Source organism: Nerophis lumbriciformis, linkage group LG36, assembly GCF_033978685.3.
Source record: "Nerophis lumbriciformis linkage group LG36, RoL_Nlum_v2.1, whole genome shotgun sequence".
NCBI lineage: Eukaryota > Metazoa > Chordata > Actinopteri > Syngnathiformes > Syngnathidae > Nerophis > Nerophis lumbriciformis.
In genome coordinates, this window is record NC_084583.2 from 6,082,501 (window position 1) to 6,104,746 (window position 22,246).

General features: G+C 38.4%; 1 protein-coding gene across 7 annotated transcripts in view; it reads left to right on the forward strand.

Moving 5' to 3' along the window:
- mid2 (midline 2) overlaps window positions 1–14,334 on the forward strand; it is a 367,099-nt gene extending 352,765 nt beyond the window's left edge. For all 7 annotated transcript variants that reach the window (XM_061930298.2, XM_061930300.1, XM_061930297.1 and 4 more), the window contains 2 exons: window positions 10,293–10,500; window positions 10,759–14,334. In XM_061930298.2, the coding sequence (XP_061786282.1) occupies window positions 10,293–10,500; window positions 10,759–11,179 (629 nt within the window). In that variant the 3' untranslated portion in view covers window positions 11,180–14,334. The remainder of the gene's footprint in view (window positions 1–10,292; window positions 10,501–10,758) is intronic.
- Window positions 14,335–22,246: the final 7,912 nt, after the last annotated feature.

Genomic DNA, 22,246 nt, shown 5'->3' on the forward strand with positions numbered 1-22,246 from the left:
ACATTCTACCCCAAAAAGTGCAGTTGCCCTTTAAAGAGCATAGAACTGATGCAACTTGCTATTTCTACATACAGCTACAAATTCAAACACAATAAAAATACAAAAATTTGATTTAAAAAAAAGATACTTTGACAATAAGGTGATCATATAAAGTGTGTAACTCACACAATGGGTTGTACATGTAAATAAATGTCAAGTTCTCAAAAGTAGTTCAATTCAGGGGGGTCACGGAAAAATGTCTGCTCTCCTGATGGAGGTTGTTGCTGGTAATGTAAATTATTACAGTTGTCACAGTTGACTCAGTTGGTGAAGAATATGTCGCCAAATAAAACACATATTTCTGTTGAAACCAAGGCTTCACACGTGCAACCTGCTGCTGTTTATCCCACAGTTGTTGGTTCCATTCGACCACGACCGTGTCACATTTCTCCTGTCTTTTCTGGGGCCCTGGCTCTCTGGAGTGCTCCCCCCTGGAAAGCCATGACAGAGAGCCCCAGTGTTTGCAAGAGGCTGCGCTGGCAGCGATAAGCTGTTCAAAGAATGTCATTGGCTGCCACTGGCTTCGTCCTCCCACGTCCCACAAGCAGTTTCACTCAGCAGGCGGATTATTGGAGGGGCGAGCGTGTGAGGGGATGAGATTGAGAGGGCGGGGGCAGAGGAGAGATGAAGGGAAGGACACAGAGACAGTGGGGGAGTTGCGAGGATGGGGGCTCATTGTGTCTCATTAAGCCGTTAGAGGGAGGTGTCAGAGTGAAAATGTCAGGTCTAAGAGGGATGCTGCTGACCTCATAGTCCATCCTCTTCCTGGTATTATGCCATCAACTTCTCCCTTCTAACTGTCTCACCTCATTTGCCCCCTCAGTTTTCCACCCAAATGACTCTATTATGTGAATGCTGAAAAGCAAAATCTAAATCTAAATCCTACTCTAAATGATTTTCCCCTTTTTGGAATAGCTTTTTACAAATTGGAAGTTATTGCAAACTGCAAAATGCATTCAAGAATTTTATTACAAAATGTGCCGTTATTTCTTGATGAGGTGAACATTTGTTACATTATTGACAATGCGAAGTTAATTCTAGTACAAATCTGACTAAATTATTGTGTAAAAATGCTATAATTGACAATAAAAAGTTATTTTTAGTACAAAATCCCATTAAATTGTTGTATAAAAATGTTACAATTGAAAATACAAAGTTATTTTTATTCAAAATCCAACCACATTATTGTTTAAACTGTTACAATTGACAATACAAAGTTTTTTTTGTACAAAACCCTACTAAATTTTTGTATAACATGTTACAATTAACAATACAGTTATTTTTAGTTTAAAATCCGACTAAATTATTGATATAAAATGTTACGATTGACAATACAAAGTTATTTTTAGTACAAAATCCTACTAAATTGTTGTATAAAATTGTTACAATTGACAATACAAAGTTATTTTAGTACAAAATCCGATCCGATGACATTGTTGTATACAAATGTTACAATTGACAATACAAAGTTAGTTTTAGTACAAAATCCGACTAATTTGGTGTATAAAATGTTACAATTGACAAGAAGTTATTTTTAGTTCAAAATCCCACTGAATTGTTAGATACAAATTTTACAATTGACAAGAAGTTATTTTTAGTTCAAAATCCGACTAAAATATTGTATAAAATGTTACAATTGACAATACAAAGTTATATTTAGTACAAAATCCAACCAAATTATTGTATAAAATGTTACAATTGACAATACAAAGTTATTTTAGTACAAAACCCCACCAAATGATTGTATAAAATGTTACAATTGACAATACAAAGTTAATTTTAGTACAAAATCCTACTAAATTGTTAGATAAAAATGTTACAATTGATAAGACATTATTTTTAGTTCAAAATCCTACTAAATTATTGTATAAAATGGTACAATTGACAATACAAAGTTATTTTTTGTACAAAATCCGACTAAATTGTTGTATAAAAATGTTTCAATTGCCAATACAAAGTTATTTTAGTACAAAATCCAATCAAATTATTGTATAAAATGTTTCAATTGTCAATACAGACAATTTTTTTCTATAAAGAAAATACAATAAAAGCCCACTAAACTTCTGTGTAAAAGAAAGAAGTTACCTCATTATCCTATTAAATTATTGTGTAAAAAGCTTGCAATTGACAATGTTATTTTTGGGGGAAGATAAAAAAAAAGTACTAAATTCCAGTTACAGGCTTGCAATTAATACAAAGTTGCTTTTTGTGCAAAATTCTAATACATTCTTCAACAAAAGGCTTGCAATTGACAATGTTGTTTGAGGCGTTAAAACATTTTAAATCCCTGTTAAAATGCTGAAAATCAACTATTAAAAATGGCACACAGAAGAGTTGTACCGTTTTGTTGTTTGCCATTTTTATTTCTGTGACGGTTTCATTGTGATCCAAAGTACGATCAGAAAATGTCTTCTGAGAAAAGTGGAAAAACAAGGTAGTGTTTGTGTGTCCATTAGGGATGTTAGAAATACCGCTATTATCCTTTCAAATGAATTATTGTAAAACTGTAATTGCATTTACTGCTCATTTCCTAGAGATGCAGCAATGTTACGTATTTCTGCATTACCTACATACGTCCTACCCCAATCGTTGTCTGAGCAAGCAAAGTATTCTAGTGTACACTTTGAACCTCCAGGCTGTGCTCTCTCTCGGGATGGGTGCCAAATTTGGTACTTTTACAGACTGGGTATCGATTCACCTATAACCAAACGACCATGTTTCAATACCTTTGTTGCACATAACATTACGTCCGGTTGCAGACTGGTCAGCGGCTCAAACACTTGGCGGGGAAACAAGCACTCAGAGCGGACTCAGTGTTTGATGCCAACAAAGTATAGTAGCTTCCGCTTTTCCTAAAAGCCCCAGCTTGCTGCTAATTTATCTTTACTCTGCTATATGCAATGAAATGTTCTCCCACTAGATGGCAGAAGGTACATAATTAACCTGTGTATCTCACTTTGCCAACAGAATAAGTCATGACATAATTTCTCATCTGTGTCTCGTCTCAGGTGAGGTTGAGGAAACCATATTAAAGAACAGGCTACTTTCTATTCATTGAGACTAATGTTGGAGGATATAACAAGCGTTCCAAAATGGAGGTGTTCACGCCTCCCTTATCTCTGTCCACATTTTTTCCTAAAATGCACATTAAAGCGGTGATATTATGATTTTTTTCCCTACATTTAAAACACTTCCTTGTAGTCTGCATAACATGTAATGGTGGTTGTTTGGTCAAAATGTTGCATAGATGATGTTTTACAGATCATCTTCAAGCCGCTTTCTGACTATCTCTTCACGATGCACCGTTTTGTGGGCGGTCTTATTTACGTGCCTCCACTTTGACTACACCATATTTTGCTGTAGTTTTTGGCGCTTCCATAGCAAGTCTACTGACATATCTAAGTTAGAACTGTACCCTACTTTGTATCAAAAATGGCAACAGCATAGGATGAATGCCCCACAAGAAGAGGATAGAGAATAAGAAGTAGCATATCGACTACAATGGCGGACGCATGCACATTTTCGGGACTTATGCAGATCCCAAATACACATCAGTAGGTACCAATAGGTAAGAAAAGTTGGTTTTACATAATAAAATGTGAGATAATGTCTCCTAATAGGTGCCATTTTGGGGTCCTTGAACACACACCATAATAATACCTTATGTTGAAGCATAGTACGTCTGGCTACGGTAGCCGCTATGCTGCGCCTTCCATCAAGCGGTGCGGCTTTGTATCTTACCAAAGTCGTACTAGAAACATTTTGACAGATTTTTGAGCGTTCTATCTTCTGTCATGTTCTATATTCTCAAAGAAACATCACGTCATTTATTGAACAGGCGTCAACTCGCAGTCCACACGTTACTCTAGTGTGTGACCGCCATCTACTGGTCAAACGTATCATCACACCATGTACCACATAAAATTGCTTCGAGGTGAGTAAGCACAACCAGACGTAATAAATAACTAAATATTTATAGTCTAATAAATACGGCACACTGAAACGGTATTCATAAATATGCAATTGTGCTACTTGTTGTCGTGCCCAATGCAGGGTTACCACTCTGATTGCAAACAACAGTACCTACAACTTCCCATACATCCAGCCCTATACTGCACAACCTCTAAGGGGCACATTTGTAAAAATAATAATAATAATAATAATACAATAGCTATTTTTAACCAATAGCTGCATTTCCACCAAGTTATTGTCTGCTCATTTCTAAGTCTGTGTGATGGCAGACCCACAGGAGGATGCCGACCGCCTGTGTCAAAGCTGATGGAATATTTTCACCAAAGGATGCGAGAAGCTTTGAAGTTCAGACTCGCGCTCCTCGTATTGCAAATCTTCTTCCCCTCATGTCTCTCCTTGAGTTCATTGCAAACACTTTTTCCTTTTTGCTGCTGCTACGCATCTCGTCAGCGACTGACTTTTCCACACTGTCAAGACCTTTAAGAGCAGTCATTGTCGGCAATTACAACTAAACTTAGTTGGGTGACATTGTCCACAGCTGATGAAGATAGAAATAGACCCCCCCCGCCAGGCCCCATTTCTCAACATTAAAGAAAAACAAATATCAATCCTGAATTGATGATGGAGATCTCCCCCAAAATATAATCACTTGTTCCTTGTACCAGGGGTCCTGAAACTATTTTCCACCAGGGACCGGTTTAATGTACGCATTATTTTCACCGACCGGCTTTCCACGTGGGGCAGATAAAACAGCAAAAAAATGAGCATGAAAAATCAACTCACTATAATTACCAGTGTTTCTTAACCATAGGGCCACTATGGTTAAGTGTTAGGCCACGATCACCCCCTAGAATGTAATATATCTGTTTCTTCAGCTGTGGTCCATACTTAGTTGTAATACACTTCTCCACCACTTGTGGCAGTAATGACAATATAAAACAAATGCGATGATTAAATTTGTGAAGCTGTATTTTCATTTGCAATTTAATTTTATTGACAGTTTAGATAAGAAACATTTATTAATAATTTATTTTATTTATTTTAGCACAACATAATACAAATCGTAATGTATTGTTTATTTGGTTAGTACTTATTTTTCTAATCAGCCTGACCTAAACCTAAGGTTTATTTGTTAAATTAATAATAATCTTTGTGATTAACACATGCTTTTATATAATTTGACAAGGTAGTAAACTGTAAGTAGGTTAGATATGTTATTTTATTGAATATGATCAAAATCAAAAGTAAGATTACTAGTTCAGTGTTAATATTGGAGTGGCCGGGTCCCTCTGTAGTGGAAAGGTTGGGTCCTGAGCTCAAACAGGTTAATAACCCCTGCTACAGTATATACAATGGGCCTGCAGATGGAAATGAGCCTTTGGCTACAATCTAGCATATTAACATTTGATATGTTCATGAATATGCATTAATGTACATACCAAATGGCGACTTCCTATCAGAAGTTGTAATATACACTATACTGCCAAAAGTATTTGGCCACCCATCCAAATGATCAAAATCAGGTGTCCACAGGTGTATAAAATCAAGCACGTAGGCATGGAGACTGTTTCTACAAATATTTGTGAAAGAATGGGCCGCTCTCAGGAGCTCAGTGACCAGCGTGGACCTGTCATAGGATGCCACCTGTGCAACAAATCCAGTCGTAAAATGTCCTTGCTCCTAAATATTCCAAAGTCAACTGTCGGCTTTATTATAAGAAAATGGAAGACTTTGGGAACAACAGCAACTCAGCCACCAAGTGGTAAGCCACGTAAACTGACAGAGGGGTCAGCGGATGCTGAAGCGCATATTGCAAAGACTTTCTGCACAGTCAGTTGCTACAGAGCTCCAAACTTCATGTGACCTTCCAATTTGCCCACGTACAGTACGCAGAGAGCTTCATGGAATGGGTTTCCATGGCCGTGCAGCTGTATCTAAGCCATACATCACCAAGTCCAATGCAAAGCGTCGGATGCAGTAGTCTAAAGCAGTGGTCCCCAACCACCGGTCCGCGGCCCGGTACCTTTCCGTGGATCGATTGGTACCGGGCCGCACAAGAAATAAATAAATAAAAAAAAATAATAATACTATTATTATTATTTATTTTTTTTTTTATTAAATCAACATAAAATACACAAGATACTTACAATTAGTGCACCAACCCAAAAAAATCTCCCTCCCCCATTTACACTCATTCTTACTCATTCGCACAAAAGGGTTGTTTCTTTCTGTTATTAATATTTCTGGTTCCTACATTATATATACATATAGATCAATACAGTCTGCAGGGATGCAGTCCGTAAGCACACATGATTGTATTTTTTTATGACAAAAAAAATAAAAAAATAAAAATACCATACCATACTGGCACTTCAAGTTCATATGTGAGTCAAGGCAGGTGGCCAAATACTTTTGGCAATATAGTGTACATCTATCTTTACAAATGTGTCACTGTTACCGGTCCCCAGACTGGTGGTTGTGGACCAATGCCTTATACCATTCATGACATCTCCTAAAAAAAGTTTAAATCAAAATCCATCCACAACTATTGGACCTAATTTTCTAACTAACTAATACACAATCCCCAGGGAAAACATGGTCTCCAGGCTAAGGTAAATAATGCAGTCAATTTTGTAGGGTGTATTTTGGCGTCATGTTGAGGCAGAATCCAATAAATTAACCAAGATGTGAAGTAAAGTGAAGTGTGAATTATATTTATATAGCGCTTTTTCTCTAGTGACTTAAAGCGCTTTGCATAGTGAAACCCATTATCTAAGTTACATTTTTAAACCAGTGTGGGTGACACTGGGAGCAAGTGGGTGAAGTGTCTTGCCCAAGGACACAACAGCTGTGACTAAGATGGCAGAAGCGGGGATTGAACCTAGAACCCTCAGGTTGCTGGCACGGCCGCTCTACCAACCAAGCTACGCTGCCCCAAGATCATCACTGATTGATGTGTGACAAGCTATTTTAGCTCATGTATGTGTCTTGGCTCCTCATTGTTTTGTGCTTCTTGATATTAAAGGGGAACTGCACTTTTGGGGGGAATTTTACATTGTTCACGATCATTCTGAGAGACAAGAACACCCTTTTTTTTTCTTTTTCTTTTTTAAGATTTTAAAGATGAAAAAAACACTTGAAAAATGTGGCTAATAGGAATCACCATTGTAGCCTTCAACGTCCTCTACAACAACTATAAAGCCATCCATCAACCTGTTATGCACACACTGCATATGTGTATATATATATATATATATATATATATATATATATATATATATATACACACGATTGTAGCTGAGATAGGCTCCAGCACCCCCCCGCGACCCCGAAGGGAATAAGCGGTAGAAAATGGATGGATGGATATACATACATATATATATATATATACACAGTATATATATGTATGTATATGTATATATATATATATACATATATATATATATATATATATATATATATATACAGTATATATATGTATGTATATGTATATATATATACATATATATATATATATATATATATATATATATATATATACACATACATATATACACGATTGTAGCTGAGATAGGCTCCAGTGCCCCCCCGCGATCCAAAGGGAATAAGCGGTAAAAAATGGATGGATGGATATATATATATATTATGTAGTAGCAGAAACCTTCATAACTATATGTAATATGTACAACATACACACTGCAAGTATATATATAATGTAGTAACAGACACCTTCATAAAAATATGTAATATATACAATACACACACTGCAAGTATATATATAATGTAGTAACAGACACCTTCATAACAATATGTAATATGTGCAATATACTCAAGTATATATAATAATAATAGATTGTATTTGTAAAAAGCACTTTACATTGAGTAAAAAACCTCAAAGTGCTAGTGTATTAAAAAAAATAAAAATAAAAACTAGAGCAGCCTAATAGCTAGAACTAATATGCATATATCTAAAAAAAGGCTTTTTTAAAAAGGGGTTTTAAGCCTTTTTTAAAAGCATCCACAGTCTGTGGTGTCCTCAGGTGGTCAGAGAGAGCGCTCCACAGACTGGGAGCAGTGGAGCAGAAAGCCCGGTCTCCCCTTGTTCGTAGCTTTGTCCTCGGAGGTTGGAGGTCAGCCTGTTCGGAGCGGAGGTGTCGTGTGGAGGATTTGGGGATGAGTAGTTCTTTGAGGTAGAGGGTGGCATTTCCATGGAGGCACTGGTGGGTTAGTAGGGAGACTTTGTATTCAATCCTGAGTGGAACAGGAAGCCAGTGAAGGGATTTGAGAATTGGTGATATGGTCATATTAATTATTATTATTATTATTATATATGTAACACAAAAAAAATACGATTTCTAATGGGAATGCAATTTGACCCGCAAGCGGACTGCAGTGTTTACGGAAGCAAACATGGCTTCCACTATAGTCGGTGTCAGTACTGACACATTTGTGGCAATTTCAAAGATTTTCTGAACCGAATTATTGGCCATAGAAGATTAAGAAGGAAGAAAAGTATTTTGTCTCTGGCAGTTTTACATGATGTTTTGTTTCGTTGTCTGTGGGTGAGCAGTCAGAGACAGGAGTGGCGGAACTTTTATGTGAGTTCCTAAAACATTTTATTTTCACCTGTTGTCTGTTCCGTTGTCAGCTATTTATTTTGCAACCGTCTATTTAGCAAATAATTACGACACTTACAGCTTTTTGATGTTCTGGTGGGATGAATGCGACCTGAGCGCGGGAATGTCCCCACTGAGGACGCATGGCATACATATACAATTTATTTGCACGTACGAAAGAGGCCTGTGTCGGACAAAATACAGGAAAAACACACGCTCTCCAAAAACGTAATAAAACAAAAATAAAGAGGTGCACGGCCAAAAGTGTACTTAAAGCAAGGACAGTCTTTCTTATAATTTTAATATAAACTGCACAGGCGCTACCAAACACAGACCGGTTTCGACAAAGTCTTCGTCAGTGTGCAATTTTTTAACAGGAAGTGATGCACTTAAATGGTCACAGCTGTGGTCAATCAATTGATATAATAAATCAAGAACTTCAAAAATGAAAGTGCACAAATAATAGACGAAATGGAAAATTGTACAAAATAAATCAAAGACAGTACAGTATCATAGGAAAATAAAGTAATACAAAAAAAAGGTGTGGACAACCATTATAATAGAAGGAGACATCAGCACAGTGAAAAAAATAAATAAAACGCTAGAAAAGCTATTGCTCCCTCTATATATACAAACGTAATACTTATAAAATATCAAAATGAAGCACCAACCTGAAGCCCTACATCAAGCCACAAAATATATATATATGAAGTACATGATATTAGAGCTGCAACAACTAATCGATTAAAATCCATTATAAAAATAGCTGGCGATTAATTTAGTCATCGATTTGTTAGATCTATGCTATGCGCAGAGGCTACTTTTTTTTTATTTATTTTTTTTTTATAAACCTTTATTAATAAACTGCAACATTTACAAACAGCTGAGAAACAATGATCGAAATAAGTATGGTGCCAGTATGCTGGGGTTTTTTTTCAATTAAAATACTGGAAAGGATAGAAATGTAGTTTGTCTCTTTTATCCGATTATTAATCGATTAATCGAAGTAATAATCGACAGATTAATCGATTATCAAATTAGTTGTTAGTTGCAGCCCTACATGATATGCATATAGACAACTTCATAAAACACCATTATATAAAACAATTAGAGAAAACATCCCAAAAGCAACGCCTCGTTCATCCCTTTAGGGTACTCGTTTGTAACGTGTGTATCCAAAATGCTTCAAATTGCAGTAAAACTTTTCTCTATCTCCCTCTCCTCAAAGGTTTCAGTTCTTCCAAACCCTGAAACCTCTCGCTACAGAGGATTTTATATCACAATTCCTAATGCTACTTTTATGTTCTGAAATGCGAATTTTGCGCGCTCTCTTAAGTCTTTCCAGCATAACAAAGGGCACATGGACACTTGAGAAGATACACAACAAATTTAGTTCTACAGGAAATTATACTTTTTATAGGGAATTTACGACCTGAATGAGGATGGGAGAAATATTAATCTTTAATCATAGCTTTACATTGAACAGTTAGTTACGACATGAGAAATTACCATTGGGAAGAGATGATAGAAAATGTTGTGGACGAATAAATATGACCAATTCAGAATTCACACGGACATAAAAAAGGCGGATATGTATGGGCAAGAAAATGGGAATTGACCTGCAGCGTGAACAAAGACCTAACATGTGTCTCGGTCCTTCGGCAGGCCAGCCCTTCAAGTTGGACCCTAAAACAGCGCACAAGAAGCTGCGTCTGTCCAACGACTGCCTGACCATGGAGAAGGACGAGAGCTCCCTGAAGAAGAGTCACACTCCGGAGCGCTTTGGTGGAACAGGCTCGTACGGGGCGGCCGGCAACGTGTTCATTGACAGCGGGTGTCACTACTGGGAGGTGCTGCTGGGAGCGTCCACCTGGTGAGGAGCGCACACCCACACAAACGAGCGGTATTTGAGCCTGCAAGGAGGTTTGTTGGCCCAAATCTATTTCTTGTGAGAGATGAAAATACTCCTCATTATATTCTTTGCACTAATTGGCTCTGATGTAGACCGCTTCTTGCAGGAAGTACCCAAAGGGCCCGTGTGTGTCCTCAGCATGAGGCAGCTCCACTATTCAAGTCATTAAGATTTTGAGATCGTTATTGCATTCTAAAATGTGCCACTTCCCCCCTGCAGGTATGCCATCGGCGTGGCTTATAAGTCCGCCCCCAAAAATGAATGGAGCGGCAAAAACTCCTCATCATGGGTGTTCTCCCGCTGCAACAACAACTTCATGGTGCGTCACGACGGCAAGGAGATGCTGGTGGAGTCCAGCCTGCAGCTGAGGCGCCTCGGCGTCCTGCTGGACTACGACAACAATTCTCTGTCCTTCTACGACGCCATGAACTCCCATCACATTCACACCTTCGACATCTCCTTCCTCCTGCCCGTGGTGCCCACCTTCATGATCTGGAACAAGTCGGTGATGATCCTGTCGGGGCTCCCCGTGCCGGACTTTGTGGAGGGCATGTCTCTGGATCAGCAAGAGCAGCAGCAGCAGATGGGTCTGTGCAGACAGGAGTCCCCCTACTTGACCGGGATGAAGACCTGCCACTGAGGGGACGGTCCACCTGGGTGGGGTCACCTTGAGACCGGCAATGCACGGATCTATGAGGTCGGTGGGAAAGCATTAGAAGCAGACTTTCTACCGCGTGTTAAAATATGCACATCAGTCTTCAAACTTGATCATACCTAAAGTCACGGCATAAAAGGTCATCTTTGACCAACTGAAACTAGGAAAATTGTCAGCAGTTCGATTTCCCAAGAAGTCCCGCTAGTTTCCATCAACATTTGAACAGGGCAATCAGTAAAAAGACGGTTTCGGTTCTAATCAACAAGTCTAATATCACTGACCATGTGCTGCAGCGTCCATATCTACTGTAAGAGGACTGTTCCTGGACCTGACCGTTAGTGGGTCCACACAACCACATTTACTTTATGTGACTACTTAACTTGTATCATAAGAGTTTTATGGAAAGTGTTATTTATGGCTTTTATTTTGAAACCTAACATATCATGCACTATTTAAAAAAAATCACTCCAAAGTGGGTTTTTGAAGTCTGTGCATTGAGAGCAATGACCGAGGACGTCGCAACCCTCCTTCACATCGAAACTTCCCAGAATAGATGTGTCTTGTCGAGCAAAGGGATTTTGTTTTTGTGGTTTTCAACACAAAATATTAAGTCACATTTTAAAAAGCGAGGGGACACTTTATTCTTGATTATTCAGGGAAGGGGGTGGATTTTACACTTTAACTGTTGCAGCGTAACAGCATGATGGTGTTTTCCTATGTTATTGTAGGTGTCCACATACACGCACACACACACACACACACACGTCACCTTTCCTTTGGCTTGGCCTCACTGTGATGAATGCATGATCACGCTGTAGACCAATGATGTGCACTTCAGTTCATCTTTTGACACCCAATCACATGCAAAACAGATTTCGCTCCCCGTGATTTTAGTCCCATGTTGGATGAGCCAGTGCATCATTTTACACAAGAATTTAGTACCAAATTGCACACGGTGTGCTGTGTTACTGCACTTGAACCCTGTGACAGTCCGTTTTAATGACCTGCGATGCCAATGAAGACATAATAGTCCATAGGTTTTTGAAGAGTGAAAACATTTTATATTCATTTCTTTTCCCACATTTATTTAAACTTCAGTTCTCAACAAAATTATCAATTAAGTATTTTGTTACCCTTTTGAAGGCCCTTTTGATTAGATGTCACAGATTGAAATTAGTGCAATACAAATTTGTACTAATTGAAACATTTGATCAAAAGCCCTTGTAACAACACATTATGTAATAATGCATTATGTATAAATGCATTATTACGTAATACAATATGTAATAATAGAATAAATGTTCACTTCATTACCCTATGTATACAATGCCGCATTCTGTAATAATTTGCCACATGTTGTATTAGCTTCTAACACATTGAAAAAGTTATTACAAATGTCTCAAAGTTTATTACAAAATGGATTTAAGCTTTTTTTTTTCACAAAATGTGCCGCCGTTATTAATGAGGTGAACATTTGTTACATTGTTCACAATGCAAAGTTATTTTTAGTACAAAATCTGACTAATTTATTGTATATAAATGTTACAATTGTCAATACAAGGTTTTTTTTAGTACAAAATCGGATGAAATTATTGTATAAAAATGTTATAATTGACACAAGGTAATTTTTAGTACAGAATCCTACCAAATTATTGTGTATAAATGTTACAATTGACAATACAAAGTTATTTTTGGTACAAAATCCGACTAAATTGTTGTATAAAAATGTTACAATTGACAAGAAGTTATTTTAGTACAAAATCCTACTAAATTATTGTGTATAAATATTACAGTTGACAATACAAGGTTATTTTTGGTACAAAATCCGACTAAATTGTTGTATAAAAATGTTATAATTGACATTACAAATATATTTTTAGTACAAAATCCGACTACATGTTTTCTATAGAATGTTACAATAAGTAATTTTTAGTACAAAACCATACTAAATTATTGTTTTGCAAAAATGTGACAATTAACAATACAATGTTTTGTTTTTTTCCAAAAAAACAAATAAATAAATAAAAACGACTACTAAACTCCTGTGTAAAAGACTTTTAAAAGACAAACTACTTTTTAGTACGAAATCCTACTTATTTATTGTTTTAATAGCTTGCAATTGACAATGTTATTTTTGTTACACAATCCTACACAATTACAGTAAAGGCTTGCAATTAATTCAAAGTTGTTTTTTGGTCAAAATTCTAATAAATTCTTGCAATTGACGTTATTTGTTGCGCAAAAACCCACACAATTCCTGTTAAAAAGTTTTGCAATTGACAATGTTATTTTTGTACAAATCCCTACTAAATTCCTGTTAAAGACTTTCAATTAACAATACAAAGTCATGCAAAATCTTTCTAAATTCTTGTATAAAAGGCTTGCAATTGTGAATGTTATTTTGTTGTGCAAAAATCCTACTAAACTTTGGTGCAAAAGACGAACAATTAACAATACAAAGTTTCTTTTTGTGCAAAAAAATCAGATTTGTTGCTTGCAAATGACGAACAATGCACATGTGAAGACGACGCTGAGTGTTTTTGAACATCACCTGACTTGTGAGATACTTGGAACTGGTTTTGTTGCCCGTCAGTCACAGGCTCCAAGCAGCCGCGTGTTGATCTGTGATCCAGACTGACAATGGAGGCATCGGAGCGTGTCCGCTCGTCGGGTCACTGCATGAATTTGTGACCTTGCTACAGGTTCACAGCTCCTTGCCGATCACATGAGGGTCACCTGTTAGGTGGTGAGTACTAAAAAAAAAACAAGCAGAAAAAGTCAATCGCCATTCATATCAGACTTTGCAGTGTTATTTCTTTCTTTGGTGTCACCAGTCCATACAGAAAATCTATACAGTGAATCATTCTCGGTAGCCTTTGCAGTGCAGTGTACGACCTTAGAGACAATGCAATAGATCCTCCTCCTTTTTGCTTTTCAACACAACTCAGAAGAAACACTCTCCTCCCCTGTTGGTATTTTGATAAAAGAGCAGTGTTGCATTTGTGACATGACATCTTCGCCAATGAGGATCATAAAGTCATCAATTGGATGGGAAATATATATTATATACACTTGTATATTATATCAAATACATACAAACCAATGTTATTTATGTGAATTTACGTCCAAATAAAAGTCAGATCCCAAAAAGTGTGGGGGGTTTTCTTGTCTTGTTGGTAAATTACCGAAAATGTATTGAAATGTCTGAGCTCTGGAGGCCTGATTCAGAGGTGCAAGGAACAAAAAATAACATATTTCATACAATATAATATATCATTGGTTCAATTTGGACAAAAGTAGCAAATTAACATAATTATTACCACATGAACAACACACATTCATCGTATTCTCTGGACCATAGGGCGCACCGGATTATAAGGGGCACTGCCGATGAGCGGGTCTATCCAGGTCTTTTTTCATACAAAAGGCGCACTGGATTAAAAGGCGCGTTAAAAGGGTCATATTATGATTTTTTTTTTCTAAATTTAAAACATTTCCTTGTGGTCTACATAACATAATACATAATGGTCAAAATGTGACAAAAATGACAGTCGCTTCAGGATGCCCCGTTTTGTGGGTGGTCTTATTTATGTGGCTTACCTGCGTCTTCTCCCCGTCATCTTTGTTGTAGCGGTGTAGCGTGCAAGGACGGGGGTGAAAGAAGTGTCAAAAGATGGAGCTAACTGTTTTAATGACATTCAGACTTTACTTAATCAACAATGGAGCAGCATCTTCTCATCTGTGGCTCACAAGTGCAATAACAACGCCAGAAATGTGTCCCGTGAAAAAACGTCCGACCGGAACTCTACAATAACTAAAGTTCCGTGGGTGAATTATGTAAACCCACTACACTGGTAGTTTTTAGCGCTTCCATGGCGAGATATAAGTTAAAACTTTACGCTACTTTATATTAGAAATGGCAACAGCAGAGGGTCCCATAACAAGAAGATGGAGAAAAAGAAGAAACTTATCAACGACAGTGTCTACACGGACTACAGTGGCGGACGTGCGCAAATTTTCAGGACTTATGCAGATCTCAAATACACATCAGCAGGTACCAGAAGGTAAGAAAAGTTGGTTTTGCATAATATTGCGAAACAAAACGCCAGATAACATGTCTGCTAATGGGTGCCATTTTGCGGTCCTTATACACACACCATAGTAATACTTCTATCTCTGACTACAGTAGCCGTAATGGGCCCACAATCCAACAAGCGGTGCGGCTTCAAAGTCATACTAAAACATCCATGCATCAATTTTCTACCGCTTATCCCTTTCGGGGTCACGGGGGGTGCTGGAGCCTATCTCAGCTGCAATCGGGCGAAAGGCGGGGTACACATTGGACAAGTCGCCACCTCATCCCAGGGCCAACACAGATAGACAGACAACATTCACACTCACATTCACACACTAGGGCCAATTTCGTGTTGCCAATCAACCTATCCCCAGGTGCATGTCTTTGGAGGTGGGAGGAAGCCGGAGTACCCGGAGGGAACCTGCGCAGTCACGAGGAGAACATGCAAACTCCACACAGAAAGATCCCGAACCCAGGACCTTTGACATTTTGACAGATTTTTGAGTGCTGTGTGTAATGTTTTTTATTTTCAATGGAACATTTAAAGTTTTAGTGGTGTTTACTGGCATCATATTGCAGTCTACATGTATATTTTATGTCTGACCATGTACCAAATAAAATTGCTTCGAGGTCGGTAAGCACAACCAGAATTATGCCGTACATTAGGCGCACCGGGTTATAAGGCGCACTGTCGATTTTTGAGAAAACGAAAGGATTTTAAGTGTGCCTCATAGTCCGAAAAATACGGTAATACATGTGATTTACAACAATACTAGCAAATCCTACATTTAATTAAAGTTGTGGCTTTAGTTACTTGCCATCATTTTCAGTTCTATAATCTATAATCTGAGGCCAAAAAATCGGATCGGATGATAGGCTAAAAATGTTGATCGGGACATCCCTAATTTGTTGTATATTGTTTAATGATTCATTGTGAAAACAACTGATCTAAAATAAGTCGAATGAAAATGTTAAAATAATAATAATCAGTTAATTGGTCTATTTCCTAAGAGTTTGTATACCGTCACATGACTTTTGAAGTAAAGAAAGTGGTGGGCCACCAAACCAACATGGCTACTGTGCAGCAAACACAGTGCAAACTATCTGAGTACGCAAGGGGCCTAGATCTTCCTGCAGATACGGGCAAAAAATCGAACTATGCAATGGAATAGATCCCTATACTTAATCAAAAAAAATTTGTCGGGTGATATCAAGGATTATGTCGGTCGGGTTCCTAGACATATGGAACTATTGTGCTCCAGACATTCTACACGACAAAACAGATGGAGACTTGTAAAAACATGGAGGTCTACGACTTCTTTGTGTGTGTCTGAGTCAATAAAATTGGTTTCAAGACTCTCCTGGATAAATATGCATCGTTTTTTCCACGGGTAAGGTTTCATGATTTAAAGACACATCTACCGCCATGTTTGTTGTTGTTGTACGCCCGTTACGAGTCCGCATTTTCCCCGTCTTTGCTCACATTTGCTTACTTATATTTGTTGGTGCTTTTCGAAAGAAACACTCGTAGCAAGAATGCGTTTTAAGAACTCCGAAACAAGATAAAATACACATAATATCAAGATAATACAAACCCTGTTTCCATATGAGTTGGGAAATTGCGTTAGATGTAAATATAAATGGAATACAATGATTTACAAATCCTGTTCAACCCATATTCAATTGAATGCACTACAAAGACAAGATATTTGATGTTCAAACTCATAAACTTTATTTTTTTTTTGCAAATAATAATTAACTTAGAATTTCATGGCTGCAACACGTGCCAAAGTAGTTGGGAAAGGGCATGTTCACCACTGTGTTACATGGCCTTTCCTTTTAACAACACTCACTAAACGTTTGGGAACTGAGTAGACACATTTTTTAAGCTTCTCAGGTGGAATTCTTTCCCATTCTTGCTTGATGTACAGCTTAAGTTGCTCAACAGTCCGGGGTCTACGTTGTGGTATTTTAGGCTTCATATTGCGCCAAACATTTTCAATGGGAGACAGGTCTGGACTACAGGCAGGCCAGTCTAGTACCCGCACTTTTACTATGAAGCCACGTTGATGTAACACGTGGCTTGGCATTGTCTTGCTGAAATAAGCGGGAGCGTCCATGGTAACGTTGCTTGGATGGAAACATATGTTGCTCCAAAACCTGTATGTACCTTTCAGCATTAATGGCGCCTTCACAGATGTGTAAGTTACTTAAGTCTTGGGCACTAATACACCCCCATACCATCACAGATGCTGGCTTTTCAACTTTGCGCCTATAACAATCCGGATGGTTCTTTTCCTCTTTGGTCCGGAGGACACGACGTCTACAGTTTCCAAAAACAATTTGAAATGTGGACTCGTCAGACCACAGAACACTTTTCCACTTTGTATCAGTCCATCTTAGATGAGCTCAGGCCCAGTGAAGCCGACGGCATTTCTGGGTGTTGTTGATAAACGGTTTTCGCCTTGCATAGGATAGTTTTAACTTGCACTTACAGATGTAGCGACCAACAGTAGTTACTGACAGTGGGTTTCTGAAGTGTTCCTGAGCCCATGGGGTGATATCCTTTACACACTGATGTCGCTTGTTGATGCAGTACAGCCTGAGGGATCGAAGGTCACGGGCTTAGCTGCTTACGTGCAGTGATTTCTCCAGATTCTCTGAACCCTTTGATTATATTACGGACCGTAGATGGTGAAATCCCTAAATTCCTTGCTGGTTGAGAAAGGTTTTTCTTAAACTGTTCAACAATTTGCTCACGCATTTGTTGACAAAGTGGTGACCCTCGCCCCATCCTTGTTTGTGAATGACTGAGCATTTCATGGAAGCTGCTTTTATACCCAATCATGGCACCCACCTCTTCCCAATTTGCCTGTTCACCTGTGGGATGTTCCAAATAAGTGTTTGATGAGCATTCCTCAACTTTATCAGTTTTTATTGCCACCTTTCCCAACTTCTTTGTCACGTGTTGCTGGCATCAAATTCTAAAGTTAATGATTATTTGCAAAAACATTTTTTTTTATCAGTTTGAACATCAAATATGTTGTCTTTGTAGCATATTCAACTGAATATGGGTTGAAAATGATTTGCAAATCATTGTATTCCATTTATATTTACATCTAACACAATTTCCCAACTCACATGGAAACGGGGTTTGTACTTGAAGGGAAATACTAATGTTTATCAAACATGTTTTACTCGAATAAAAGCCTAACCTCGAGTAAAAGCTTAGATCTTTGACACGTTGAAAGTGTGACACACAAAAATAATTTAAAAATATTAATACAGTAGCTGCAATATATGTAATATAGGCTGCAGTTTACCGGTAATCCGGTTTTGCAATGCAGTCTGCTGAAAATGATGGAAAGCGCCACTCTACATAGCAACTGACACTCTGGTCAAAGTTGGAATTGCTACAAAATACATTTTAAGATATTCAACACACTTAAGTAGATAGTGCACCCCCCAATTTGTCAGGTAAACCGCAACGAATGGGGCCATGTGACTCAATGGAGTCACATGGCCCCATTCGTACAATTTGAAATGTCAAATTGTACGAGTATTTCCAAAAATATAAGTTACCTTAGGTTTCTGACACTGAGTGAGATTTGTATTAGTTTTCAGTGGTGTGTATGTAAATACTTCAATATCACCGCAAATGAATATTCATTCATAATGTGACCGAAAACTGCTTATTACCATATTTTCCGGATGATAGAGCGCACCGGTATATAAGCCAAACCTACAAAATTTTAAGGGCTAAAATTATTTTCTTTATATCAGCCGCACCGGACTATAATCCACAGATATATAAATTGTAAAATGAATATGTACACATAAATATTATGGAAATGTTTATTTACATACCTTATTTGTTTCCAAACGGTGTCTGTAACGCGGCAGTAAAACGGCTGATCAAACAAAACAGAAGTTATCGTCAAGGACCCACTAGACGCGTAAGCTAGCTCTATAATCAGCTAAAGAGACTTAATAACTCCACGGTGATGTTTTGGTGAATTTACTGAGGAATTTGTGAAACTGAAACAATATGAATAGAATGCCGTTGTAAGTAAATAATACTAACACAGACACCCGTAAACGGTGTCTTGATTTCATTACAGACATCCCACATGGCATGGCCTGGTAAGTGTAAACAGTTTTAGTTATATTGTAAAACTTACAAACGTTGCTTGGAATGATGAATGAAGAATCCATACGGGTATAAATTAGCCGCAGGGTTCAAAACGTCGGAAAAAAGTAGCGTCTTGTAGTCCGGGATTTACCGTGGTTGCGTCCTCCAGTCACAACACAGCCATCGCTCTTTGATTATGTCATCAGCCAGCTTCCTATGTATAGCAGAAACATTTGCCTTTTGTGACGTCATCACCAGCGGACATGACAGCCATATGACACCTCAGAAAAAAAAAACATCAGCTAAAACTAATCGGAGCCGGTCAGTCCAGTGGCAAAATGGAGGACGGCAGCGCTAACGACGTGCAAACGAGGCGCTGCTACAATCCGCTGAGTGGAGAATGTCCGTCAGGATGGCTGATGAAGGAGCACAACGTGGACTCTTACCTCAAATGTCTGGAGGTGGACTACAGGAAGCTGTTGATGGAGAACTTCGAGCTGTGTAAACTCCTGGAGGCCAGCGAGAAGATCTTTTTAAAAAGCAAAGCGGACCTGTGCCAAACCACAGCAGAGATGGAAAAGCTGCGGCTGACCAAGGACGAGCTGGCGCTGGACGTGGCGGAGAAGGAGGCGAGCTGGAACCGGGACAAATTTAAGCTGCTGAAGGAGAGAGAAGCTCTCCTGCAGGAAATGAGCCAAATGGTGGACGACATCAAGCATCTGAGCCTCAAGTACATGGTAAGCTTCCTACCACCCTGCCTTCACACGTGCATTCACGGCCCCCTTGTTTTCCCGCAGGAGCTGGTGGTCACCACCATGGAGGACGAGAAGACGCAGAAGGACATCGAGGGCAAGGAGAAGAAAGACCGGAAGGATAAGAAAGATCGCTCCTTGTTTGGAAAAATGATCAATCGTTTTATCACGAAAACGACTCTTTGATGGCAACACGTGACAACCATAGACACTGTTTGGCACACACAACTACACAATACTACTACAATGTATGTGTGGGGGGGGAGACAAACTTTCACCTGCATGGCCAAAAGTATTGGGACACCTTGTTGTCGCACCGACAGGAAATGGGAGGTGACTGTTGTACAAGGCGTAGGCGAATAATTGGGATTTAGGAGCTCCTGATCAACTCCTGTTGATTAGTATGACCCAAAACTTTTGTCCATAACATGCACTGTTATGATGACCCAATACTTTAATCCAGAACATGTACTGTTATAATGACCCAATACTTTAGTCCATAACATGTAGATGCGGACAAATTGAGTGGTAAAGTGGTAAAGAATTTAGAGATCAAAGTGTTTACATGTATTTATTCTTTAATTGTATTTTAATTGTGTGATGGTATTTCAATTCACATTTTGGTTGTATTTATATATTTATATATTCTTTTAAATGCACGTCTTCACTGACTGGCACATGATCCACTTGTTTCTACACTACACATATTCTAAAATAATGTTTCACATTTGTAGTTTTTGGGTTAATTTTATTTGTATGCATTTTTAGCGTATTTGAAATGAAATTTTTGTCCATTTTTTCCATTTAGCTCTTTGATGCACAAAAATGATCCCCTGTGTTATTATTTAAAATCTTTCAAATGTATAGTTGCAATATATTCATATTTCATGTATTACTCATAAGACATGTTTGTGACATGAGGCCATTTGCATTTTTATTTGTTTTTTCATTCATTTTAAGAAATTGCGGTTTTTGTATCACTACTCACTCTTTCACAGGTGACAGTCAAATTTGCACCCGATGTGAGATGGGATCAGATGTGTAAATGGGACAGTATTGACAGTCAAAGTTGCATCAGATGTGTAAGTGGGACAGCATTGACAGTCACAATTGCATTGGGTGTGAGAGATGACATGAGATGTGCAAGTGGGACAGTATTGACAGTCACAGTTACTTCGGGTGTCAGAGATGGCATCAGATGTGTAAGTGGGACAGTATCAACTGTCAAAGGTTGCATCAGATGTCTAAGTGGGACAGTATTGATAGTCAAAAGTTGCATCAGGTGTGAGAGTTGGCATCAGATGTGTAAGTGGGACAGTATTGACAGTCTAAAAGTTGCATCAGATGTGTAAGTGGGACAGTATTGACAATCACAATTGCATCGGGTGTTAGAGATGACATGAGATGTGTAAGTGGGACAGTATTGACAGTCACAGTTGCATCAGGTGTGAGAGATGGCATCAGATGTGTAAGTGGGACAGTATGGACAGTCACATTTGCATCAGGTGTGAGAGATGGCATCAGATGTGTAAGTGGGACAGTATTGACAGTCAAAGTTGCATCAGATGTGTAAGTGGTACAGTATTGACAATCACAATTGCATCAGGTGTTAGAGATGACATGAGATGTGTAAGTGGGACAGTATTGACAGTCACAGTTGCATTGGGTGTGAGAGATAGCATCAGATGTGTAAGTGGGACAGTATCAACAGTCAAAGTTGCATCAGATGTGTAAGTGAGACAGTATTGACAGTCAAAGTTGCATCTGATGTTTAAGTGGGACAGTATTGACAGTCACATTGGGTGTAAGAGATGGCATCAAATGTGTAAGTCTGACCGTATTGACAGGCACAGTTGCATCAGATGTTTAAGTGGGACAGTATTGACTGTCACAGTTGCATCAGGTGTGAGAGATGACATCAGATGTGTACGGGGGACAGTATTGACAGTCACAGTTGTATCGAGTGTGAGATGGCATCAGATGTGTAAGTGGGACATTATTAACAGTCAAAGTTGCATCAGATGTGTAAGTGGGACAGTATTGACAGTCACAGTTGCATCGGGTGTGAGAGATGGCATCAGATTTGTAAGTGG